Source organism: Vulpes lagopus, chromosome 4, assembly GCF_018345385.1.
Source record: "Vulpes lagopus strain Blue_001 chromosome 4, ASM1834538v1, whole genome shotgun sequence".
Classification (NCBI taxonomy): domain Eukaryota; kingdom Metazoa; phylum Chordata; class Mammalia; order Carnivora; family Canidae; genus Vulpes; species Vulpes lagopus.
In genome coordinates this window covers 108,105,824-108,132,852 of record NC_054827.1, presented here as the reverse complement: position 1 = coordinate 108,132,852, position 27,029 = coordinate 108,105,824, and the positions used below count along the sequence as shown (strand labels likewise).

Below are 27,029 nucleotides of genomic sequence, written 5' to 3'. Positions count from 1 at the left end.
GACTAAGAGACACAGTCAGTTGTCTCAAGGGTATTTCCGGGGCTGCGCTGGCCACCAGAGACTCTCCTCCCATAGATACCTGCTCTTAGCTTTCAGAACAACCTGCTAAGCAAAAAGCATTGAGATCATCAGCCTCTGGGTACCTCTGGACCCACGTGGCATTCCTAAACAGACTGTCCCTGGGGCTTGGGTCATTTCATAAACTATTCCAGGAACCATGTGTCTGGGAAGCTCCTGATGTGCCTCGTCAAAGCTCTACTGAGCTCCTACCATGAAGTCTTTAATATAAAGGAGTTCTACAGGAAAGTAGAACACATAAAATGAGTGCTTTGGAAGAAGTAAGCACAGCGTGCCAGAAGCCCTAGTAGAGAAGCCATGCACCCAGTTGTGGGATGGTCAGGGGTGGGGGGCAATGGCTGGAATGCATGAAAGACTCCTCCCACTCATCTATGCCTGTGTCTGACATTCTGAAGTATCCCCACCACCCAGGATCTACTTCCTTACGTGTGCTAAGGTGGCACTGCCTGTTCACCATGGACCCCTCTGCAGGCAGATACAGCTGGCTCTGAGTCCAGTTCTGTCATTACTGACCAGGTGGCTTTTGGCAGGATATTTAAGCTCTTTGAGCCTTAGTGACTTTTAACAAGGAGCCCAGGAATGAAATGAGAACAAAGTAGCACTACCCAACTTCCCTGATTTAAGAAAAGTGAACGTCAAGTACCCCTGGGCCATGCTGGCCAGTGCCAAAAGTCCACTCTCTTACTTGGCATTGCTGAAGCAGAGAGAATCTGTTTTTCTCCAGACCCTCTCAGTAGCTTGTGCTGGACATGACAGTCATTCTGACAGGCTGACGAGAGATTCCATGGTGACTTCAAGTCTTGGCAGGTAAGCTGGAGAGGAATCAATAGGTTTTGAAATATAAATGGCAGAGCAATTTTCAGCTTCCATTTTGTCCCAAAAAGGTATGTGGATTTAAGTTCACCTTTACAGTTTAGACCAAAGAATATAAATAGGTCCAGGTTTTTCAACGAGGGGCCTGACTTAAATAGCCGAAATAGAAGACCATGGGGTTTAATCTCCATTAATAGATTTCAGGAAAACAGGGACCATTTCCTTGAACAGTATTGCAGTTTTTGCATCAAAATATATATATAGCTGCAATTTGGGCCAGAGTGTAATAGGAAGCAAGATTTAATCCTTTTAATATTCTCTGTAACAGCACTGAGCCTCGGATACCCTCCCCAACATACAGCAGGGTTCCCAGTGTCCTGGCATTGGGACGCTGGTTCTTGCCTACTCCAAATGTGTGTTGCTCCCCAGGAGACATAGAAGGGGGAAGGCAAAAAGGGAAGGGATCCAAGGAGGAGAGTGTTCTTCTAAAACGCGCAGTTTCTAAAATACTCTACCATTATCACTCTCCTCCCTTCTTCCATAACTGAGGGCACAATGGAATGAAGATGCTCAGAGCAGGAGTAAGCACTACTTTACATCTTATCCACTCGGCCTCCCTTCTGGAAGTGGCTGATTATCCTCCAAAACAGACTTATTCTTAGGACATGAAGGATTCTTGCCAGTTGGGGTTATTCTCTGAGTCTTGGTTTGAAGAGTATTCTGCAGCTTTTTCTCTGGAGATGGCGATAATAAAAGAGGACACATTTCCAGGTATCCAAAGAACAGGAAAGGAACCAGATTTGTTAAGAGCCCTGCTACAGGAGGGGCTTTCACAAATGCCATCTCGTTTAATCTGTATAAAAACTCAATACAAGAAAGCATTTTGTGCCCGTTTTAATAAACAATGCACTGAGATTCAGTGAAGTTGAGTGACTTCCCAGGGTCACAAACTCCCTAGCGGCAAGAGTTGGAATCCAGAGTCTGTGCTGTCTCTAGTTTCAAAGTTCTCATTTCCTCCCCACGCACCAAGCAACCTCCACACATGAGCTCCCTGTGTGAAGCAAGGCTACTGTCAGCTCTTCCTCCTGACAAGTGTCTGCCAGTAGTACTGCCTGAGGTGTTCTCCAAAATACCGAGTTTGCTTACAAAACAGTCTCCCAGCCTACTCGATGCATTAACAACCTTGGAGAAGAGAGGACTCTGCACTTTGCAAGGATCAGAACCTCCTTGTGTGTGTATTTCCACCTCTATGCTTTGCAAAGATCAGAACCCCTGTGTGTTTCACCTCTGAAAGCTTCAAAACCAGCCTTCTGCAAGCCAGTTATTCCCAGGTGCTTAGCGGCAGGGTAAATAAGATGTTTTCTGTAGCCCTGGAAATCTCTGATAAGAGCCCTAAAATCTTCTCGTCAAATCAACAAACTTTGAATTAGTAAGAAGGAGATTATCGGGTTTGGGTTTTGAAATGTCAACCCTAGGACAAATAATTAATCTCTCTCAGCTTCCATTTCTCTGTATATAAAATAGGGGGTGTTACAGGGCTATGGAGGGGGCTTATATTTAGAGTACTGCCCCACACAGGGCTGGGGAGAGAGGGCGGTTAATAGTGGGTAGTTACTGCATTAAAAAGTTATTTACCAGCAAAATGGGTTTATTCAGAAATACCAGAACTGCAATTCGGCACATAATAAGCTACTGTAAAATCATAGGCAAGTCCCATTGAAAACAAAGGAGAGGAATTTTATCAAGAAAGGGGGAGATAGGAAGACATTGTTTTGAAGGAAAGCCCAAGTCCAGAGTGGTAGTGAATCCTCAATGGCTGAGTTGCTGGGACAGTAGATTTCTTAAAGGAGATGCAATGTACTCTGTTCCCTTTTGGCTCCTATAATGATTATTCTTCTGCTGGGGTCTGTAATTAACAGTTCTTCCTGTAGTTGACATGGAGTGGTATGCCTCCCTATTCTATCTTTCCCACTTCCATTTCAGTGAGGTGTCCCTTTACTAATTTACACATTTTCCCCCTTCGATCGAGATCTTCTCCAAAAGCATCACTGAGCAAGAGTCAGGTTTTCAGAATTCAGTGCCTTTTTGTTCCTCAGACCAGGAAGGATCTTTCCTGGGTATCACGTCACGTGTTGGTGGGACACTGCACAGATGGGAATCCTACCAAGATCACATTGGAGTAACAAGGACAGGTAGCAGAAGTCTCAGGCACTTCCATCTGTAGTCATGTCCTTAGTGGATACAGTGTTTTTATAAAGGTTGGACAGGCAATAAGTACAGAATCAAAAGTAACATGACCATCCCAAATTGTATGATGAGATTTTACAAGATCCTAGATCTGAACATAGCCAACTCAAAATATTTATTGGCACTCATTCAAGCTTAGGGAAGAAGAGTCCCCCTTATGAATACAAACCCCAGAGTCACATATGCCTCCTGAGAATCCCCACTTAAAGCAGCCATGAGAATAGAAGAGCAGATACTGCAAGAACACCTTGGAAGAATTAACCCAGTACATTTGGGAGGATACACTACGGATATAAACACAAAGCAATAGTTGGTGAACTTTCTGCAAAACAGCAAAACTTCAAAGATGTTTAAAAGCAGCATTGTTGGGACACCTGGTTGGCTCAGTGGTTGAGTTTGCCTTGGGCTCAGGGCATGATGCCAGGGTCCTGGGATCGAGTCTCGCATAGGGCTCCCTGCAGGGAGCCTGATTCTCCTTCTGCCTATGTCTCTGCCTCTCTCTCTCATGAACAAATAAATTAAAATCTAAAAACAAAACAAAAACAGAAACAGCATTTTTATCTCAAAAGAACTGCTGGATAGCCAGGGGAATTTTAAAAAAGAAAACCAAAGCTGGGGGCATCACAATGCCAGATTTCAGGTTGTACTACAAAGCTGTGGTCATCAAGACAGTGTGGTACTGGCACAAAAACAGACACATAGATCAATGGAACAGAATAGAGAACCCAGAAGTGGACCCTGAAATGTACGGTCATCTAATATTCGATAAAGGAGGAAAGACTATCCATTGGAAGAAAGACAGTCTCTTCAATAAATGGTGCTGGGAAAATTGGACATCCACATGCAGAAGAATGAAACTGGACCACTCTCTTGCACCATACACAAAGATAAACTCAAAATGGATGAAAGATCTAAATGTGGGACAAGATTCCATCAAAATTCTAGAGGAGAACACGGGCAACACCCTTTTTGACCTTGGCCAAAGTAAATTCTTGCAAGATACATCCACGAAGGCAAAAGAAGCAAAAGCAAAAATGAACTATTGGGACTTCATCAAGATAAGAAGCTTTTGCACAGCAAAGGATACAGTCAACAAAACTAAAAGACAACCTACAGAATGGGAGAAGATATTTGCAAATGACATATCAGATAAAGGGCTAGTTTCCAAAATCTATAAAGAACTTATTAAGCTCAACAGCAAAAAAACCCAAACAATCCAATCATGAAATGGGCAAAAGACATGAACAGAAATCTCACAGAGGAAGACATGGACATGGCCAACAAGCACATGAGAAAATGCTCTGCATCACTTGCCATCAGGGAAATACAAATCAAAACCACAATGAGATACCACCTCACACCAGTGAGAATGGGGAAAATTAACAAGGCAGGAAACAACAAATGTTGGAGAGGATGTGGAGAAAAGGGAACCCTCTTACACTGTTGGTGGGAATGTGAACTGGTGCAGCCACTCTGGAAAACTGTGTGGAGGTTCCTCAAAGAGTTAAAAATAGACCTGCCCTACGACCCAGCAATTGCACTGTTGGGGATTTACCCCAAAGATTCAGATGCAATGAAACGTCGGGACACCTGCATCCCGATGTTTCTATCAGCAATGGCCACAATAGCCAAACTGTGGAAGGAGCCTCGGTGTCCATCGAAAGATGAATGGATAAAGAAGATGTGGTTTATGTATACAATGGAATATTACTCAGCAATTAGAAACGACAAATACCCACCATTTGCTTCAACGTGGATGGAACTGGAGGGTATTATGCTGAGTGAAATAAGTCAATCGGAGAAGGACAAACAGTGTATGTTCTCATTCATTTGGGGAATATGAATAATAGTGAAAGGGAATATAAAGGAAGGGAAAAGAAATGTTGGGAAATATCAGGAAGGGAGACAGAACATAAAGACTCCTAACTCGGGGAAACGAACTAGGGGTGGTGGAAGGGGAGGAGGGCAGGTGTTGGAGGGGAATGGGTGACGGGCACTGAGGTGGACACTTGATGGGATGAGCACTGGGTGTTGTTCTGTATGTTGGTAAATTGAACACCAATAAAAATTAATTTAAAAAAAAAAAAAAGAACTGCTGGAGCTCAGATATATTACTAATAATACAGCAAAGTTGAAAAATCAGAAACCATGAACTTTGGATAAGACTCTAGAGTCTGTTAACATCCACATAAAATAGACAGACTTCTTTGAACTCTGAACCTTGTAATGGGTCTGGTCCAAAGATCCCATTAGATGTCATCTGCTTTGGTGCTGGGAAGTCTTTACTCTTAGGTCACCAGATGGTGTGCAGGTCCAGTCAGGGTTGGGTGCTCTCTTTGGATGGGTCACGTGAATCCAAGAGTCTGTTCTCTGGCGTTTGGCTGCACAGGTTGGTTAGCAGTGCAGGACTGAAGAGAGTCTTTCTGGAGATGTCTTTTCCAACAGACAACATGTCCAGGTTACAAGGTGTGATGCTCACGGTCTTCATCTCCCAGGAATGCATGGTGAAAAGATTGTTCAACTGGAGCATGGCTGTTTTTATAGAAGCAATTAGACTTTTACAGTATTGAAGTATATCTTATAAATGATGGGTTAAAGTCTTACCAAACCCAGTTGGGCTTCCCATCACTCAAGAGGGTGATACTCAAAGAGATGAGTTTGTGATTGGAAAGGAATATGGGCTTTATTCAGGAGGCTGGCCACCTGGGAAGAAGGCAGGCTCTTGTCCAAAAGCCATCACTGAGGTTTCTATCTGGTCCAGAGGTTTTTAAAGGGGCTTAGGGTCATCAGCAAAGGGAGTACCATGGCCTGCAACATTTCTCCACATCACATGCAGACACAATGCTGTGAGCCACAAATATCATCTCAGTGTCAGGGGTCCAGTTCTTGTTTTGTGATGAGCAGGAGTACTGTGTTCTACGAGGACAAGGGCAAGGCCTGCAGCTTACATAGAGGGAGGTCAGTAAAATCACTTGCGTGACCTAAAAAGAAAAACATTTTCTTAAAAGATTGCTAGGCTAATCAGAAAGCCGAGGTTGCTTCAGAGAGTCTTACTGGCTTCTATGGCCTGGCAAGGTTCTGGTCCTCCCCTCCTCAAGGCCAGTGGTTTGCAAATCTCAAAGTAAATTAGTTCTGCTAAACATCATGAGATTTAGGTCAGCAGGTAAGGACTGTGTTACCTGAAGCAAGTTAACCTCTAAGACTGGCCAGAGAGTTTTTACAAAAGGAGGCAGGGCCCAGCGCATTGGATATCCTGTGACTATCCCAGTGGGGGTGGATCTGAGGCTCAGGAAGCAAAGTGTAGTGCTTTCAGCCAAGGTCTTGGGAGGGTCTCTACTTTGCCAGTTGAGTGTTGATAGCACCATTAGTACTCCCAAATAACTGTGAGGATTGAGGATGGGATGCACAATGAGAATGCTCTGAAACTGGCCAAATAGTACAGACTCTTCAAAGCACCCAATAGGTCAATGGGTTCCCTGAAGTTTGAGAGGCGTTCCCCAGGTAGGAATAATTTCTTCTAACAGAATTTTAGTCACACAAGAAGCAGTAGGCTGTCTGCAAGGGAAAGGTTCAGTCCAGTGAGAAAATCTACAAACCCATGACTAAAACTTACCTATATTTGTGAGATGGAGGAAACTGTAGGAAATTCAGCTGCCAAACCTAAAATGGCCCATTAGGTAATTGAAAGCATCCTACAGCAATGCAGAGAGGTTTCCCTGCATTGTGTTTGGTACAGGTGGTGCAAGTGAGGCATGTGTTTTTTTGGTCTTCGTAGCATTTATGAACCAATATTGGTGAGGAAATATCTTTTTGTCAGACCAGTGGTTTAATACATGTGGAAGTAAGTAGTGGGAATTTTAGAATTTCTGATGGGGTTGGTTAGTTAGTCCAAAGCAGAGTTCTTTTTGCTGAACCAACAATTATTAGATTTCTATTACTGTTTTTCCTTTTCTGGGACCAACTATTGGGTATCACTGGTCAGTTTTTCCAAATGATCATTTGTGAGAACATCCCTTTGGACCATGAAAGAGGTTTGGCTATTGGTTTCCCTATGAGCAACATTTTTGGTGGAAAGATCAGCAAGGTGTTTTCCTTTGGCCTCTGAGGGGGCCAAGTCTGGAATGCCCAGGAACCTTAATAATATTCTAAAGCCATGAGCTACCCCAAAGGTGAACTGGACTGTCAATTGAAATGTTGGCGGTTTTACCCTTGCTAAGCTACAAACATGAAAGACCATATAGCTCAGCCTATTGGGCCAAAATAGTCAAAGATAAAAGGACTGCCTTGGTGACTTCAAAAGGAATTGCAATAACGTACCCATCATATTTACCGTCTTCATCCTTTAAATAAGAACACCATCAGTAAACCGTGAAAAAACTACATGGGTTAGAGGACTTTCCTGTACATGGTCACAGGAGTCGAACCATGATCTGTCAGCATTAAGCAGCTGTGTGAGGTGTGGTCCAGGAAGGGGGAGAAGAGCAGGTGAAGGTTATTGCAGTGAAAAGGCTGTATGAGGAGCAGTTGGCAGCCAGTTGCCTCACCTCCTGTGACATCCTCCTGCCAAGTATGGAGTGAGGAGAATTCAGGACTTGGGCCTCTGCTACAGGGGCACAAGGATGTTTAGAGGGGGTCCTCTGGCCTTCACTAAATGGGCAGTAGAAGGAATGGCCCTGAGGCAGGGGGATATCCCTGTGCCACAGGGGCATACTGTTGGCCCCAATACCCTAGGGGTTGATGTCTCATGTTTTGGGTGGGTGCTCAAAGGGCATTCCCTCTCCTCTCCCATATAAACAGGAGAAGTTGATCATTAGGATGTCTGAGGATAAGGGGCTTTATTAGGCTTTTATTTAAAGTCTCAAAAGCTGTGCCTTCCTGATCTTTCCAAATAATAGGGTCAGGTTTGTCAGTTTTTGGTAAAGCATATGGAGGTTGGAGAACAGCTTGAAATCTAATTTCAACAGTAGCTAGCCAGTCCCCAAAAGCCTCGTTAAGTGGTGCTTAGTTTTAGGTTTGGGGAGGTTCTAGTTGCTAAAAACTACCTGGATTCAAATGTAGTCCTTGTTCTGAAATCTGGTGCTCTGTCAAAGGTGCAATTTCCCTATGTCTCTTCAAGGCCAAAAGTTTTAAACAAGTAGATGCTATTTTCTGTAAAGAAGTTTGAGAAAGGGGGTGGGGAGTACCTGGGTAGCTCAGTCGGTTAAGCGTCCAACTCTTAATTTTGCCTCAAGTCATGATCTCGGGGCTGTGAGGTTGAGCCCTATGTCAGGCTCCACACCGTGTGTGTGTGTGTGTGTGTGTGTGTGTGTGTGTGTGTGTGTGCGCGCGTGCTCTCTCTCTTAAAAATCTTGAAAAGGGGAGCAAAGAAGGAAATCCTGTCTGTATTGTAACTGACATCATCCAAATTGACTTCTAAGGCTTGTGAAAACTAAAAAGAAGTTCTCTGTGTAACCCCTGGGGCATTACTGTCCAGGTACAATCAAAAAGATATTCATTCTCCTTATCAACCAGGATACTGAAAAATGCATAGATCAACTACAGTGAAAATTTGCTTTGAGTGGGAATGGATGCCAGTAGCGTATGGGGGTTGGGAATTACCAGGTACCAAGGGACAGCAATGTTATTTATTGCTTTGAGGTCATGAACAAACTTCTATCCTCAGCCACTGGGTTTTCTCAAGAGTAAAATAGGGATACTACAGGGACTAGTTCAGGAGCTAATAAGGCCTTGGGCCCTGTAATCTTCTTTATGCGCTTGATGCCTTGAAGGGTTTTTTTATTTATAAGGTATTGATTACTTCTGGAGAGAGGTTTTGTGGGATCTATTCGAACCTTGGTGGGATGTATACTCTGGATTCTGCCAATATCAACTGAAGATCTTACCCATAAAAAGGAGGGTAGCTGATTCAATAGGGGCAAATGGTTGGCGTCTCCAGACTCTGCTATAGTGCTGGCACAGTCAGAGCAAGTAATAGTGCGGAAGGGTCATTTAATTCGCCTGGTTGGCTATTTTGATTACTACTGTCAGGTTCTTTGAGAGAAATTCTGGCATGATATTTTTCTAAGAAATCTCAGCCCAATAAATAAGGAGAAAAGGGTGAGTATTAGCAGGCCTAAACAAGGGGGAATAGGGTTTGGAGACCGGGAGCTATTGAGGTTTATTAAAGACCTCCACTGTTTGAACTGGTTTCATGTCCAAGGCTGGTATTGAGCAATGAGAGTTTAGCTCTGGTGTCGATAAAGACAAAGAGATTCATTCCCAATCTGGAGAGCGATTTCTCTGAGCTGATCAGGAAAGAAGACTGGGAAGAACCCGTGTAGTTCCTCAGAGCCCCGACACTGGGAATTAGGAGGATATCACAAAGGCCAGATAGAAGGCTGCAGGTGCCTGGAGCTCTTAAGTTTGTAACCATCTTTTTCCACAGTCCTGGCCCTTGGCAGTAATAACGGAAATTAGGGGAGGGTTAGTTTTGTTTAGAGATGTTCGGTTGCCAGCATTAAAGATTAAGAATTTTAGTACTTTTTGGATGACTCATCTAGGGTGCAAGTGAGCTGGTTTGCCAAATTAAATCTGGCGTGGATAGTCCCATTCCATCCTGGTCCTTTTAACTAAAAAAGAAATACCAGGGCACCTGGATGGCTCAGGAGGTTGAGTGTCCCAATTCTTGATTTTGGCTCAGGGTTGTGAGACCGAGCCCCACATTGGGCTCTGTGCTGAGTGGGGAGACTTCTTGGGATTTTCATGTACTCCATTTCAATAATAATAATAATAGTAATAATAATAGTAATAATAATAAATTGAGTTCAATGCTACCCAGGTGGATTCTACATCTAAAGGAACACCAGAATGTTCTTTAAAGACAATTTGGGGGATGCCTGGGTGGCTCAGCGGTTGGGTGCCTGCCTTTGGCGCAGGGCATGATCCTGGAGTCCTGGTATTGAGTCCCACATCAGGCTCCCTGAGTGGAGCCTGCTTCTCTCTCTGCCTGTGTCTTTACCTCTGTGTGTGTGTGTGTCTCTCATAAATAAAATCAAAAATATATAAATAAATAAATAAAAATAAATAAATAAAATCTTTATTAAAAAATAAAGACAATTTGGAGTTGATTGTAATAGTTATGAACAGGTTCACCAGGCTTTTGTGTGCAAATCTGAATTTTGTTCCAAAGCTACCATAATTGCTTAGTGGAGCTTTCCAGCAAGTGTTCTAGCATCCTGCCAAAAGCTAGGGGTCTGTTTTCTCTAAATCCCCTTCAGGATGTTCCCATTGGGCTAGTTCCATCCATTGTTTCACCTGGCCCTCGGCAATAAGCACATGGACTAATATAAATCTGAGAAACCAGGTTGGTAAATTTTAATAACTGTTAAATTCTTCAGCACACCTTACAGGAGTCCTCAGTCACTTTGGGAAACTCTTTAACTGTGGCTCACAATTTGACCTTATTCCAGGGAACATAAGAAATGTGGAGCTTACTAGGGAGAGGAGCGAGGCGTTCCTTCAGAGGGAAAGAGAAGGTGAGCCAATAAGGGAAATGGCCTCAGAGGCTGTACCTGAGCCAGGAGGCTGCCATACATTCTGAGACCAAGAGAACAGGGAAGGGGGAAAGTGGGCTCAGCCGCCCTGTTTCCTTTGATGCAGCTAGTATAAATTTCAGATTTCTGACAACGTTTGGAAGCTTCAAAAATAGCAATCAATATAGGCATCCCATTCAGTAGACAATTTTAGAATCAGGCCTGTCCAATTCAGTTTTGAGAAAAGTAAATTTAGGAAATGGAAGGGTTCCCCACTAAAATTGAAAATTTCTTTTGGTGAAGTTGGTCCATTTAGTTAGAAATGCATGTGAAGAGAGACTGCAGCTTTTCAACATAAAACCATTTGGGGTCCCAGAAGGCGGACAGCACCCTCTAAAGCATTTTGAGGCTGGGACCCCATTTCTTAGAGGTTTATTCTCTAGAGAAACAAAAATTTCCTAAACAGTGCAGTTTTTCAACAGCAACATTCCGGTTCCAAAAGGAATCCTACCAAAGTCCAAATGAGTGCTCTCAGAAAGAACAAAGCCTTAAAACAGATCTCGAATAAAGTCTGGAGAGCTCAAAACCCAGAGTGGAGCTTGATATCCAGAAGAAAACTTACCTTCAAAGTCTAAGGTCAGCAGAAAAGTAGCTCACATGGCTCTGAGGGTGCCAGCACTAGTTTGCTCATGGAGCTGGTGCAGGTTCTCTCTGGATCCCACTCTGATCGCTAAATAGTGTTAACCTTAAAAATCCCATTATTTTACCAGCAAAAAAAAAAAAATCAACAATAATAAATAGAATTGCAGTTCCGGATATGTAAGCTACAGCAAACCATAGGCAAGTTCTGCCAAAAAGGAGAGGAAGGTTACTTTATGGAGAAGAATCAAGAGGTCGGGAGGGGTTCTGAATGAAAGTCTATTGGAGAAAAGCAAGAGTTGAGGGTGAAGACCGGCCCTTATGGCTGAGTGGCTGGGGTAGTCCATTTCTTGTAGGAGATACAATGTGTACCTTTCCCTGTTGGGGGTCTGTAATTGACAGTTGAGTTGTTCTTGTTATATGGCTCCCCCTTCTGTCCTCCCTGTTCCATTTTAAGGAGGTTTCCCTTCATTAACTACCACCACAGCCTCCCATTGGTGTCTGGGGAGGCAGGATCCTGCAGGGACGGGTTTGTTTGGTCTACCTGAGTGATAAACAGAATGATGAGTGCCTGCACGTGAGAATTAACCATCAGGTGGAACTCCCTGCTGTGACTAATCAGGCGTGTGCTAGAATGACCTCTGATGAATGAGATCCAGTCTGTTCTTCCTCTCTAGTATTCTCTGCACACCTGAGAGCCAGAACCCCCCTTTAGGGAAGAATTTAAGTCCCTATAAAGGAAAAAGATTAATTCCATGGAAAAGCCAATTTTTTTTTCATATAGAAAAGGAACCTCATAACAGTTATACTGAAAGTATTGAACCTGGACTTTATTCTAAAGTGTTACCCCAAATCCCCTGTATAACGTAAATCAGGTGCCAGAGCTCTGGCCAGGTGGAAGGACCAGACCTGCGCATAACACTTCGTCTGTACCAATGCTCGCCTTGACCCTGGCTAGGTGCGCAGTATTAGCTCCATTTTAAAGATCAGGAAACTGAGGCACCAAGGAATGAAGTGTCTTGCCCCTAAGGCTTTTGACTCAAAGGTTCTTTCTTCCCTATCACAAAGGTTCTCCAAAATATGAAAAAACTTTTCCTAGTTTGAAGGCTTTTTCTGACTCCTTCCAGGGCTGCGTCATCTGGTAATAGAGCTTGACAGGAGGCAGGATAAAATTGACACGTTAACACAAAGAAGGATGCCCTACTTTAAAGATAACACAATATTTTAAAAACCCTCACTCAGATACAGATCTATGAAGGAGTTGCATATTGGCAATTTAGAGGGCTATTTTGGTCCAAGCAGGTATTAAATAATGACTCCTTTATGTTGCAAATCTCCTACAATGTGCTGAAAACAGGACCACATTTGCCCAGTGTGGATGTGTTTGTGACTCTTTCAGCCCTTTTGCATTGAGGCGCGAGGGGCCCCTGTGCTGTCACTCCCTTCCCATGGCAGAGCTGTTGCCAGAGGTATCCAGGTCTTGGCACCCCCATGGCCTGGTGATGAATGGGAAGGCTAGGACAAAGTGACCTCAGGAAAGGCAGAAGAGGAGGGAGGGGCTATCACAGTCTCCTAAAATCCAGAGAAATAGGTGAATGGATTCACACAATCCCATTGGGCCCGAGAAACAGATTTGTTCTTTTTCCTAAGTCATCAATATAAGTTGGCTCCAGTTCTCCATTTCTTAAATAAGGTGGAGTGTGACTTAGTTTCTCCTATGTGGTTGTCAGAGCAGTTAGTCCAGGGGGCTCCTTTTGAGTTAAATGAAGAAAGGCATTTGTTGGGGGTGTGGGGTGGGGGGTGGGAGAGTACCCACTGGTTGGTGAGGAAGGCCTTGGATCCTGGGGCAGCCTTCTTATGAGGACTTTCCATGGGGTGGGCCCAGGCAGACCTGGAAGCTGCCTGCAGGATTTTGAGCCTGGAGTTTACTTGTTGAATTGAGCTGCTTGGGCAGTTTAATGAGGTTTCCAACTAAAATTCCTTCTTAGGGTTTCTCTGCAGGCTAACATGGAACAGAGCTGAGGAGTGCTAAGGCTAGGCTAAGTGCTGAGGCATCTGGAGAGCCAGGAGCTCGGCCAACCTCATTAGGACTGATGGGACAGTGCGGTCCCTCTCTCAGCCCTTCTGAGCCTGTCCTTAAAACAAAGGAAGGGCTGTTTTCCTTTCCCTCCCTGGCTGCCCTCGGAGGGTCCATCCGAAAGGAGGGTCTGCAGCATGGATGACACAGGTGTTCTCATTCTGGTGATCATGAATGAACTTCAGGGGTCCATGAACCCCCTGAAACATGGTGTGATTTTTTTTGGGTAGATGTACTTTCCCGGGCGAAGGATCTATATCTCATCACTTCAGATTCACAAAGTGCAACTGACACTCCAGGGCTGACCCTAGAAATATCATCCAGCTCGCAGGCTACCTCAGGACTGGGATCACAGATCTCTTGGCACCTGCTTCCAGTGATCATGTTCTGCCCCGAGGGCTCTCCCTGAATGTGATTGGCACCACATTCTGGTCTTGGGGATACTTTTAGTGTGAGGCAATTAATTTGTATTAATGGACCATCTACTGATTTCCCATAGTACGGATGAAATGCTTCCCCCACCCCCCCCCCCCCCCAATGGCCAGAATCACCAGGAGATGCTTTCACAATGCCAATGACCCGGCCACACACCAAACATTCTAATTTAATTGTTCTAGGATGGAACACCTTGGATGATTATAAATGTGCAGCCAGGACTGATGACCTTCGGGCTTGGACAAGGGCCAGAAACACAGACCTGAGTTAAGGAGAGTAGTTCTCATCCCCTCTGCCATTTTTGATCATTGGTTGGAAGCATGTGGAATACTCCATGGTGAAGGTTTTAAAACTGGTTCTCAGCTCAGAATGAGAAGAATTCAATGCAGTGGTGATGTCTAGGGGAAGGGAAATTTGTTAGCTTGCATGCAGATATTTTTCATCTTAAATGATGGATGCATACACATTTATCTGTGCATTTTACACATGTGCATGCATGTATACACGTGTGTGTCTATACATAAAGTAAAGTGTACTCCTGTTCAACTTCTGGTCCCTTCCAGTCCCTGCTCCCTCCACTCACACACATAGCCATGGAAGCGCTGTGCAGGAACACGATACACGGAGTGTACTACCTCCTTGCATTTCCCTTGATGAGGTTGCACTGCTTCAACACGAGGAATGGTCCCTCCAGAGAAGACCAGCTTTTTCCTTCTCAGCCTGTCAGCAGATGAGACTAGTAGCAGCTGTCATTCATCTTGTTTGTGTTCTAGGCGTCCTTCTAAATGCTTTCCATGGCTTCATTTGGTCAGTCTTCTGAGCAGTCTCAGCAGGATTGATATTATCCCCATTTTGCAGATGAGAAAATAACAGCCCAGGGGGACTTGACAACTGGGCACAGGTTTGAGCAGAACTGGAGTTTGGACTCCAGTCTTTCCAGCCCTGTGCCATGGAGTCAGGGGCCCAGTGGGACCCCCTAGCCCAGTGGTCCTGTAAAGAGAGCAGTGCATGCGTATGGATGGGGAGAGGCCAGAGCATGAGTGTGACGTGTTTCTTCCCCTCTCGCAGGCTTCATTCCCCCTCCCCTCATCTTTGGGGCCGGCATTGACTCCACCTGCCTGTTCTGGAGCACGTTCTGCGGGGAGCAAGGCGCCTGTGTCCTGTATGACAACGTGGCCTACAGATACCTGTATGTCAGCATCGCCATCGTTCTGAAGTCCTCCGCCTTTGTCCTCTACACAACCACGTGGCAGTGCCTGAGGAAAAACTATAAACGCTACATCAAAAACCACGAGGGCGGGCTGAGCACCAGTGAGTTCTTTGCCTCTACTCTGACCCTAGACAATCTGGGGAGGGACCCTGTGCCCGCAAGCCAGACCCATAGGACAAAATTTATCTATAACCTTGAAGATCATGAGTGGTGTGAAAACATGGAGTCCGTTTTATAGTGACGAAAGGAGGTTGAACTCTGTATTAGGAATCAAAGGGTCATTTTTCCTAAAAAAAAAAGAAAAAGTTTCAAAAAAAAAAAAAGCAAAACTCAGTACAGAGACACACACCTACACGCGCACACACACACCCATACAACACACACAACAACACAGCCCTTGTCCTCTTTCTCAAAATCAGAGCCAGACAGGATTCAGAATAAGGAGAACATGGGATCGCGTGTCTGGCGTGCGACCTGCTGGGCCCAGAGTCTACTCTTTGAAGGCACCTCGTGGTTTTTTTCGGGATGCCGACAGCTGCAAGCAACAGGCACTGCCAAATTCAGGGAACTAATGGTGGCCCGCTTGGAGGATGGACCTTTCTGGATATACATACACATACAAATTTTTTTAAAAGTCTACTAAAAAACACAAGTTGACAACATTGCCAGGATAAGCACTAGCGACACACCCTGTGCCACCTGCCTCCTCCACGCGAGGGTGGGGGGCTCGCAAGTCGCAGGAGCGGGTGTCCCCTCCTCTTACTTTTGCAATATGGGTCATTGTGTAGACGACTCACCCAGTCTGCATGTGGTTCAAGGCCCCAGAGTTCTCTCAGCGATGCTAATGGGTGATCCGTGCTGGAGTCTGTAGTTGGCATCTCTCACCAGCTCCATGTTCATGTTCAAGACTGAGGGCCCCAGGGGGGAGCCGGGCATGGGGGGGGGCGCGGCGCGGCACCTCCCCTCCCCCCACAGCACCCCCCAGCCCCGCAGAGTGACCTCAGGAAGCAGTGGGCCTCGCCTGGCTATGACCGACTTCTCTCAGAGCCGGTGAAACCCACACAGTCCAAGTCATTTGCTTACATTTGCCAAACATTTTGCCATTTTTAAAAGAAAAAAACGCAATGCATATGAATTTCAAACTGTTGTATGTATAATCCTCTAATACTATTTTTAACCACTTCTAAAATCCGTGTTAACCCTTCAATCACTAACACATTTCTCTAGGCTGAGTTTATTATGCTGGTTGCTTTCTTTCTCTTTTCCTCCTTTTTTAATGCACCAAAAATATAATGTGATTCAAGGGATGCATTAATCTATTGTAATTTTTTTTATCGTTTTATCCTCATTCGGATATTCTGCGCAAACAAGAATATACCATGTGCTACATGAAGAAAAAAATGCTTTAAGAGTGTCTATGCAGCCTGCCTTTAAAAGAATCACATTTGAGACAACAGGGGATAATGTGATGAATTGCAAATTCGCCTTCTGGCTTTATTCCCCATGATTCAGTGATCACTGTCATGGGAAGCCCTTTTATATTCATGCTTCACATTCCGAGAAGCATTCTTTTCAGCCTGTGGAGGAGACACGCTTAGATGTGGGTTGTGTGGATGGGCACAGTGCCTCTGGGGATAGGCAAGAGAAGGAACAGTCCCTGGCATGAGCTGTTGATCGGTTTGTGGGGTCTGTGATAGTGAATAGACCCACAGGGTTGTAGAAGCCACCACAGGTCTGATGCATTAAAATGTCACTGTTTTCAGGGTCAGACTTGAACAAAGAGGCCTCGTCTGTGTTTTGAAAGTGGCTGACCCTCCAGCAGTTGGAGATAAGAATCTTGGGAGAGGCGTCTTGGAGGCAGGAGCCTCAGCCTCATAAGACCATTCCCATAGGGGGCGGAGCTTAAGTGAGAGCCTGCGTGTGCACCCACGTGGCTCTGTTAAGGCCCTTTCATGTCTCCTCCGTGATCTTCATCCAGGCCACTCATGGCCCTGGGAAAGATCTCAAGGGTTGTTGGTTGGTTTGCCTTTTCCCCTAAGACACAGATTTGCAGTTCACGCAGAGGGCAACAGAAGAATCAGAAATGCAAAGAGTGGGGAGAAGAGTGGGCTTGTTGTGTGCCAAATTTCTCAACTTGTAAATGGGGCATTTTGAGTGACAGCCCGAAACTTGAGAAAGCACCACCAAGCAAGGACAACGTGTCGTGGTGCGGGCCCACCGTGATCAGCTGCCTGGGACAGGATTCTTCCAAAAACACCCTTCATGTGTTTCCTCTTAGTCTGTCCTTGTCGGTGGACATAGGGACACTCCTCAATGTGTTAACTAGAAAAAGGCAGGATTGTTCTCCAACCAACTCATAAAATATGTATTCTCTGTCGTTCCTAAGGCTTTGAAACTGTTCTGTACAGGTTTGGGGTGAGTTGTGTTTTAAAATGTGTTGCTAATAGGCCACTGCCCTCTGCATAGCTCTCCAAACTCAGTACACACACAGTGAGGCCCGATGACCTCGTGCTTTCATGGGGGCCATTTGCTTTAAAAAGAAAGTTTTTTGAAAACTCTTTGCATTTTGGATTTTTTTTTCCTCTGAAATTTTAAGATGAATGAAATGTTGAGATGAAAAAGGAAAACACCTCCAGGGCTCAGTTTTGTCAACAATTGGATATGAACTGAAAGCCCCCCGATTTCAACATGTGGTGTGTCACCTTTTAGAGTTTTAATTTCTTTCCTACTTACAGAACAGAAAACCCAGTCTGGTGTTAGGTTTTCCTTTTGTGCTACAAAGAACCATTGTATCTACAGCATTAGATCCAGCTCTTTGGTTATTTGTTTGGTTTTGAGTGGTATTCTGAATGAAAAGATGTCCTGGCAAGAGCTACATGGGCCTTACAACAAAAATGAAAGGGATAGAATGAACCTAGAAGGTGAACACAGCTTCTCTCTCTCTTCTGCTCCTAACTCCTCCACCATCTTAGTTGAACTGACCCAGAGATGGATGAAAAAGTCTCTCTTTGCTGCAACTTTTGACAGATTTTTTTTGTAACTCCTACATGTAGACCAAGAAGTTTTTTTGACCAATGTTAGTCCTGCATATGAAGTAAACACATTTTGTAAAAGTAGATTTCTCTCTGAGGTATGGAGTTTGGTGTGTGCTGTCAGGGAGGACCAGCAGCCTTGCTCCCTCCTTCACGCCTCCACCGAGGAAGGCTGGGAAGCATCAAGGCACCCTGGGGACACTACCACTCCAGAAGGCCACAGCATGTGGGCTTTCCTCACAGCTAATGAAGGAGCAAGAGAGACCTCCTCTCCGTATCCCCCCTAAGGAGTTTTCCAGTAGTGCTTAGGCAAAATAATAAGGGTAAGTCAAGAGCTTCTAAGGAATCCTTTGACAGACTTGTTAATGTCTTCCATGCAGGAAAGAGTGTGCTTCTCCATAAAAATCACTTTTTTCTCTCACCAACTTAGAGTAGAATGGCTTCTTCTAGTGATTTTTAAAGTTAGGCCTATATATTTTAAAGTGGTGTTTATACATTTAGATCACTGATTTAATCCCCTTCCCTATCTTCAAGGATGACCCCTTACTTGGACATGTCAAGATTTCCCATCCCTTCCCCAGGGAAACCTACCACTTCAGAAGGCCACAGCATACAGGCTTTCCTCACAGCTAATGAAGGAGCAAGAGAAGTCTTTCCCTCTCAGGTGACCTGCAGAAACATTCCATACATGGGCAACCACCCAGTCCCTAGGATGACCACCATACCACTCCTGAGGCATTTTCTCAGTAAAAAGTTTTAACCCATGGTTCCTAATGGATTATCTTCTGTACTTCTAGAGCAGGCCATTCATTGAGAAACATGTGGAATGGAGAACAAAATATATATATATATGTATTTTGTGTGTGTATACACACACACACACACACACACACACACATATACATGCTCACAGAGAAACCCTCTGAGGAAAAGTAGTCGCTGGCTGCTGTCAACAAGTTGACAAACCTTCTGTAACCTGCAGGGCTGCTTTCCTGCTGCCTGCTGTTCAGGCCTTCATGAGTATGATCTCTTCTCCACCCAGTCAGGGCAGCCAGACCTGTAGTGTAAGCACTTCGCAGCGGTGTTAAGCAATAAAGGTCAATGTAGAGAAATCTTATCGTCAAGAGCAGAGGGAGGAGGATGGATAAACTTCTGTTATGGTTTGGTAGCGTTCCACTCCAGAGTTGTTTGTGTATTTGGTTTGGTTTGGTTTAGACAAAGGAAGAAAACCAGGCCAGTAGTTGTTCAGCCCCACAGAGAAATACTTGCTTTCTTGTGCTCTTTTTATCTATTTTGATGACTCAGGAGAAAGTTCCAGACACACAGTGAGGGCTTGATTGCTGAGTGTGTCCCACTGCCCTCTTCCTCAGCCCCCATTCAGCCATAAGCTGTGTTTCCCTTTAAGTTAGAATCCAGGTCAAATACTTACTAGATGCCACGTTTTCCAAGAGAAGGTGCTAGCAAAAATTAAATTCAGCCTGGAAAATTAATTAGTGTGGAACATAAACATAGTCCTCCTCCTCCTCCCTCTGCCCTTCCTCCTTGTTCATTATACCATCACTTCCAACTCAGTCCAAATTCTTGAGTTCTGAACAGATGCAAGGACCTAATCTCTTCGAGCAGTTAACTAGCCCTGAATGATAGCCTTCAGACCCAGTGCCCCTGGGGGACTATGGTTGCTCACAAATTCTCAAAACAGAAGAATCCCTAACCAGTTGAATATGCAAGAAGCTATTTCTGTTCAGATGCCTCTTATGGGGCCTGATGCTCAAGGTAACACTGGAAACTACACTGCCTGCACATAGCCAGCCACCCACCCACCCTCCCCTTTTCTCCATTTGTAGGTGATCTCAGAGTGCCTGGTGGTCATTGGTCAGGAAGGACAGAGTTGAATGGCCTAAAATGGAAAATTCAGAAAAGCAAGGAGTCTCCTGTACCTCAGAGATATGTGATTGCTCTGGAGACAGGGACAGAACTCCTGCCTCTCGGGGACCATCGACATGATAGCATGATTTCCCTTGGCAGGGTTAGTGCCATTTGGGGATATATTGTACAAGCTTGATAATTTCTATAAAAATAATTTCTATAAAATTTCTCGAGTGCATTTATTCACTCGTTCCTTTATTAAGATTCTGGTAATATGCCAGGCCCTGGACCAGCAGCAAAGATGAAAAAGACATGGTTCCATCCTCCAAGAGCTCATAGTTCGATGAGCCAGACAGACCTGACCACAAACAAAAACAATAGAATAATAATATTAAGAGCCTGGCTCTGACTGAGCCCAAGGAGGGCTGATTCATGGTGGTGGAAAGTTCAGCCTCCTGGCATCGAGAATCAGGAAGGTTTGAGAGAGAGGCATGGTCTAGAACCAAGAACTAAAGAGCAGTGCGTGTCTGCCAGGGAGAGGGGGTAGGAGGTCACCTCTCCTGAGAGGGCCACCGGAACAAGTTGACAAACCTATAAAGAGCTAGGTGGTAACCATTTTAAGGCTTTGAGGGTCCTACAGAGTCTGTCACAAGCACTCAACTCTGTTCTGTGGCATGAAAACAGCTCATGTGTAAACAAATGCATGGGCTGTGTTCCAATAAAGCTTTTCTTACAAAGACAGTGGCTGAGGGCAGTAGTGTGCTGAGCTCTGAAGCAGTACAGCATGTTTGGGGGCTGGGGGGGGCAGGGGGCTCCAGCAGCTAAGGCTGCTCTAGCATGGGCTAAGTCACGTGTAGGAGGGGTCCTGCAGCTGGTTGTCCATCAACCCTGACATTACTGCCCATGGGAATCTAATGCGAGTATCCCATTTTCCAAGAATGAGGTAAGTACCCCATGACTGTCAGGGTTTATAATTGAAGGCAACATCATCTTTCTATGGACTGAGAGGAATTTGAGCTACACGATCTGATCTCCAGGCCCTTCCAAGCTCTGATACTCCATAGTTCTACCATAGTAATTGTCCTGTTATGCGATGAACTGGGGATGGGTGGAGGAAATGTAGGAATGAGGAATAAAAAAAAAGGATTCAAATCGTATTTCACATCCCTTCCACCAACACAAAATCTTAGCACTATGAAACTAGTAGATATGCCAGAGGAATCGGTAAGCACTATTAACAACTAATAATAGTAGCTAACATTTACCAAGCACTTACTGTGAACCAGCTTCTTACATGTGTTAGCTCATTTAATCTCAACAATAGCTCCGTGAGGTAGGAACTGTTATTAGCATCAGTGTATAGGAGAGGAAAACAAGGCAGGGAGGGCTTTCAGAATTGGCTCAGGACCAAGAGAAACAGCTGGGATTCAAACCCAAGTCCATGAATCCAAAGCCTGTGATCTTAGCCTTTACGGGTACCCCCTGCATACTGGGCAAGATGTGAGACACTGCTCCCCACCCATAAGGACCGCCTCATCAGAAAGACCCCAGCTCAAATGGACTGTGGGTCCCACGCATTCTCACGTGCCCCCTAATAGAACCACCAGGACACCACGACAGCTGTCTTCCGGGGACTTTGGTTCTTCCTGTGTTGTTCCCAGTCTTAACCACAGAGCCCAGTCTCTATAGGGTGTTCTACCAGAAGCGGACAGGTAAAAGGAAACAGATTCTCCCGCTCTCCTACATTGTGACATGCCAGGGAGGCATTCCTCAGTGCTGGTCATCGGCTTCAGTGGGGAGACCCCAGACATCCCACCAGGCACCACCATGGTTCTCAGCATCAACCTCAGGATTTTGGCTCTGGCCCAGGACTTTCAGACACCCTGACACTGGTCACAGGTTGGATATGTTTTTCTCTATATCAGATATTAGGCTTTTAGGAACACAGTTTCTTGATGCTTCTATTTTTGCATTAATGACTCAGGCCAACAATCAGTAGTTGATAATTAGCATAAATTCTGAATATTTTTCCATAAGGCAAAGTGATTATGTTCTTCTCCTATGAGCAAATGGAATGGTAAATTTTCCGGAGGTTTAACATTCCGTAGGTTGACATCTTGCCATCCCATTAAAATTCCCCCAAAATAGTATTTTTCTTAAGTTCATGCTACTTAATAGAAGATAGCTCTCACGGAGATATGTTTGTCAAAACTGTTCAATTTTATAATCTAAGGACATAAGGTGAATTGGAAGTATGCAATGTAGGAAGTTGCATTACAAAAGGAACCCAGCTAACACATAGATTAGTCCAGCACATCAAAGGAGAAAGGGGCTGGGAAGCTCACATGTAACAGCCTGCTACCACTTGCTAGGTCCCATAAGGCACAGTCCCAGGTAATGCACCCAGCAGCTTTACACCAGGTAAAGGTAAGTCTAATTTTTTCCACTTTTATAGATCAGGAAACTGGTTTGGTAATCCCAAGCCCCTCAAGACTAAACTCGTTAGAAAGGCCACCAGGAGCCAATGCCAGGTCTGTCTGACTCTTGAACTAGTGCTCTTTCTACACTGCATCTCCACCAAAATGAGAGCACAAATCTGCCTCTTAGGAAGCTCTGATGAGGCCAGCAGAGCATCTACGCTTGGGAAAACCCCTACAGAAATCTCTGTTTCACAGAGAAATGAGCCAAGAGCTGGAGATGAGAACCTCTGCAAAATTTTGCCTCAGGCATGGAATCTAAAATGAAAAACTTTTTTACCTTAATAATTAAACATTAGAGACCTTTAAACACACTTCTTCCTTCTTCCACCTTAGCCACATGGGTAAAAGTGTTCTGGCCACTCATGATCCTCTTATTCATTCTGGACACTGCTATTAACCAACCCCAGCTCTTGCTTCTGTCCTACCCTCCCCAACCCCCTGTTCCCCAGGCTTCCAGCAGAACCCCACCACCACCACCACCACCCCTTACCCCCTGCCAAGACCACAAGAACTTGATCCTCACAAAAGTGGAGGAAGGATGCTCCAAACTGCCCTGAGCACATGGGCTACCTCCTATAAGCCAGATCTCAGCTGCAAAATCTTGAGGAAAAGAGTGACATTTCCACACCTTTTCTACCACTGAATCGGAGTCCAAAGAGGACCAGTAAATGAGTGGGGACTTGTATAGCCCCACTATGCCTATCACCGAACAGCAGAGCTGCACGTCATGCTCGATGAGACCTACCCAGCTTGTAAATCATTACAAGGACTAGCTGGGGTTTTAATGCCTTTTAAATGAAGCCACAGCATCTATTTTGGAAGTGTGGCACAGGCTTAAAAACCTTGCTCCAGTGAGGAGATTGACTCAGCATGTGGTGCATACTGTGGCTGAAAAGAAAACAAAGTGTCCAGGATGCTGGAGGAGAAAGCATGACATTATGATGCTGGTGGGTGTTCTCTGGCACTCAGCCACATCTTCAACAGAGATTGCAGTGACACTTGGAGTCCCAGAACACAAGGCCTGTCACTGGTGATTTATATAAGATGAGGACAAGTTAATGACTGGGATACATCTTACTCATTCCCATAGAAGAAACATCTAGTTGAGTGTTGGTATAGATACATAGATAAATGTGCTTCTCAGAAAGATGTGGCCTTCACAAAGGTCTCTGGGCTTGGAATCTGGCTCCTTGGGGTTACATGGAGCAAAACCCAGTATTTCCTTGCATGACTTCTGCTCTTGTCCATTTCACTGGAAAGCCTTGATGGTATTATAATAAGCCTTAAGAAAAAAAAAGTAGGAAAACCAGAAAAGACCGATCTCTTTTTCCTCTTGGCTCTTCTTCCCTCCTCCCCTTTTAGGCACAGAGTACCAAGACATTGAGACTGAGAAAACCTGCCCCGAGTCACATTCACCTTCAGAAGACTCCTTTGTGAGAAGCTGAGGGCCTGGCCCTCATCCTCCTCCTCCAGAGAACAGCCCGCCACTATCCACAGACCTCGCAGGCTTGACTTAGAGTGCTCTGCCCTGCCCAAGAACCCAAGGGTCCCTGTGTGGATTATCCAGCCAGTGTGTGGTCCTTTGAGGCCCCAAGCGTAGGCCTGTGATGAGGACTGACGAGGTGTCTGTGGTCAGGAGTCCTCCAAACCCCTGCAGTAGGCTATTTCCTGGGTTGCTAAACAGTAATGTTGACCAGGTGTGCAATTTCCCTTTGGTCCATCCCTCCCTTGGCTCCTGTGGGGATGTCCTGCTGACATGCTTTAGAAATCCCCCCTCTCCAGAATACTCTGACGGAGGGCTCCAGCAGCTCTTAACAAAAGCAGCTGAGGCTGGATTACAATGGGGTGGGGGTGGGGAGTGGTAAAAATGACCCTGTTTCAAGAAGGGACGGGAAAAAAGCACATACTCAATAGATTTTGAGTGTGGTATTCTGTATTTTTGCAGCTTATATTTTCCAGATGAGCAGTTTAGAAATATGTGATGTAAAGTACATACTGTACATTTGCTGAAAATTATATTAAAAGCACTATTTTAATTCTTTCTTTGTCTCCTGCTGTAATCTCTATTATCTTTTTCTCTTGTGTTTTTGGGTAGAATGATCTTAAAAGATTCTTTGGGGGAGTGTTTCTGGCTGTAGATGTAGATTTGTGGGCTTTGAGGCATTCAAAAGAGCACAGGCTTTGGAGCCAAAATAGTTCCTGGCTTCAAATCCTCACTCCATTGCTTGATGCTGGTGTGGCATTGAGCAAGTAAGCGGACTCCACCGAGACTCAATTTTATTATTTTTAAATTGGAATATTGACATCTGCTTTATACAGCTGTGGCAAGACTTAAATGAGGTCACAGGTGGAGGCACCAAACTCTAGCACTGAATGGTTGCTTGGTAGTGGTAATTATTCATTGCCTCCCCAACCTCTGGCTAGAATGAGGTGCTCCATAGCCCTGATGCAGCTCCTATTGCTACATTTTCTGGTCCTGCATCATCATTGTCTGGTTTTCCTGTCCGATTCTCCTACTGGGAGAGCAGGGAATGGCTTCCTCTCAGGGCCAACCCATGAGGATTTGGTGGATGCTCAGTATGCATGTGAGTGAATGATAAACAGTCTCAGACGCATCAGCCTGGGGGGCTTTGTCTTCAGTCCCAGTCTACAGAGGCAACAGAAGTATTTGTCTTCCCTCTTCTGGATCCACAGACCCCCCCCCCCCCCCGCCCCCCACACACACAGATACACATCAGTCTCACCCTGTAGATGGGGCTCTGGTTGTCTTCCTAGTCCTTGCCAGGCCTCTTTGTAATTGGCCACTTTCTCTTCCACATCCTGAGTCCACTGGCTGGACTCCTACTACATATGGACAGACTGGTCAGGTTGATGCCAGCGACTAATGTGGGTCATACATTCATTACATCGTTGGCCAGACTGGAGCTCCAGAAACTGGTGCTTGCATTTTGTCTTCTGGGCAAGAGATATAGGATGGCCCCACTCCTCTTATGGGGCTAGCACTTTCTTCGTATTCTCTTCCAGCTTGGATCTTGCCCTCTATAGCTTCATCCTTTGTAGGTGAGCTCACCTGAAATCAAAGCTCGTCAAGCTAATATTACTAGAGGACTTCACTCACCTCAGCCCTTTGTTGTCTTTTTGGTCAGGAGTCCATGGACTCATGAAAGAGCGTGCTTAGGTGAGTTACTTTCTCTGAGGCCTGATTACCCAGCACACCGATGCCTCGAGGACTCTTTTTTGCCCAGCCCTGCTATTTATGTGATTGTTTAGTGTTTGCAAGGCAACATGATTTATTCTCTCTGGCATAAAGATCCCAAGAAAATGCAATTTTAACATTCTCTGTCCTGACTCAGAAAGATGCTGAAGCAGCTGAAAAATTGGTTAGTGGTTCCTCCCAGGAGCAGGGCTTAATTTGCACTGGAAATTCAGCAGGAGACAGAAGGATGCAAGGAAAGTCTATTGCTTATGGCATTCATGCTTTCAATCCAAAATTTCACATTGTGTTACATCTATCGCTCCATTTCTTTTCTCTTGCTACCTTTCCTCCCATAAAGGTGGTCAAATTTATGGAAAGCTTACCCTCCATCCATTTTATCTTAACTTCACAAAGACCCATTATTGCTTTTTTGGAATCAAGAGAGTCATCCTTCAATATATAAGCAGGTCCATAAGAGATCTGGTCACAAAGGTTGTTCAGTCAACTCAGGGAGAATTGAAGGTTGAACTCACATCCAACTCTCAGCAATGTCCTCTCAGCTGCAAAGACCAATGGGGCTTTGAACTCCATATATATGTGGTCCATCTTGATCCATATCTGAAAATCCAACTTGACCCTTTTCTCAGTCTTTGTGAAAGGATTATTGATGCACCCAAGCATTTGACTCAACCAAAATAAAAATAGGCAGTTTCTGTGGCCTCAAATACAGATTCAAAACTACTAATATACCTACTTTACAAAGAACGTGTGTTTTTTTTTTTCTTTTTAGCCTTGCTACTTCAGGAACTACTGCTACAGAACTATTTCTGTAACTCTGCAGAGAAATATGGGTAACATATAGGGCAGAAACTAACTTTTGCTTTCTGTAATGTGCTTTTAAAAGTATTATAAGCTCCCTGAGTTCCAGTGTTCCAAAGTATGAAATGCACAAATACGCATTTATTGGGACTCCCAAACGAGGGCTTTTCAGATCTTCAAGAGTGTTTCAATGGGCAATCCCACTTCTTTGCTCTTCCTCATAAGGGAATGAGGGGGTGAAATAAAAAGGCAATTAACTCAGAGCACAAAGGCAGAGTGACAAATGGTCAATTCATTTGACCAAGAATATAGGAAACAGCCTCAGGAATTCAAACCTGCCATGACAGAAGCCATTTGCTACAATAATCATGGCCTAGGTCTTTAAGTTGTATGCAGATGATTAGACCTCACAACGTAATGTGAGAAAAGGAGACATATATGTCTTGAGCAGGACATTGGAGATAAGACTTTATTTAAAAGTCCCTGTGAGTGGTGACCCTTGATGCATATAGCATTGTCAATCATTGCTTCAGATGATATTGGCAGATCAATCCCCTCAAAATCAGAGGCAACAACTGGGGAAGAGAGCTACAGAATTCAGATCCACACTGGGGAAGGGCAGAACC

At 44.8% G+C, this 27,029-nt stretch overlaps 1 protein-coding gene across 2 annotated transcripts in view; it reads left to right on the top strand.

Annotated features, from left to right (window-relative positions):
• The window catches only part of SLCO3A1 (solute carrier organic anion transporter family member 3A1), a 305,050-nt gene extending 280,621 nt beyond the window's left edge, over positions 1-24,429 (top strand). The window contains exons 10-11 of one of the 2 annotated variants that reach the window (XM_041751583.1): positions 14,869-15,111; positions 23,751-24,429. In XM_041751583.1, coding sequence (XP_041607517.1) covers positions 14,869-15,111; positions 23,751-23,833 — 326 coding nt within the window. In that variant the 3' untranslated portion in view covers positions 23,834-24,429. Of the gene's footprint in view, positions 1-14,868; positions 16,326-23,750 lie in introns of those variants that run through there. The other variant, XM_041751582.1, reaches the window with a different exon arrangement.
• Positions 24,430-27,029: the final 2,600 nt, after the last annotated feature.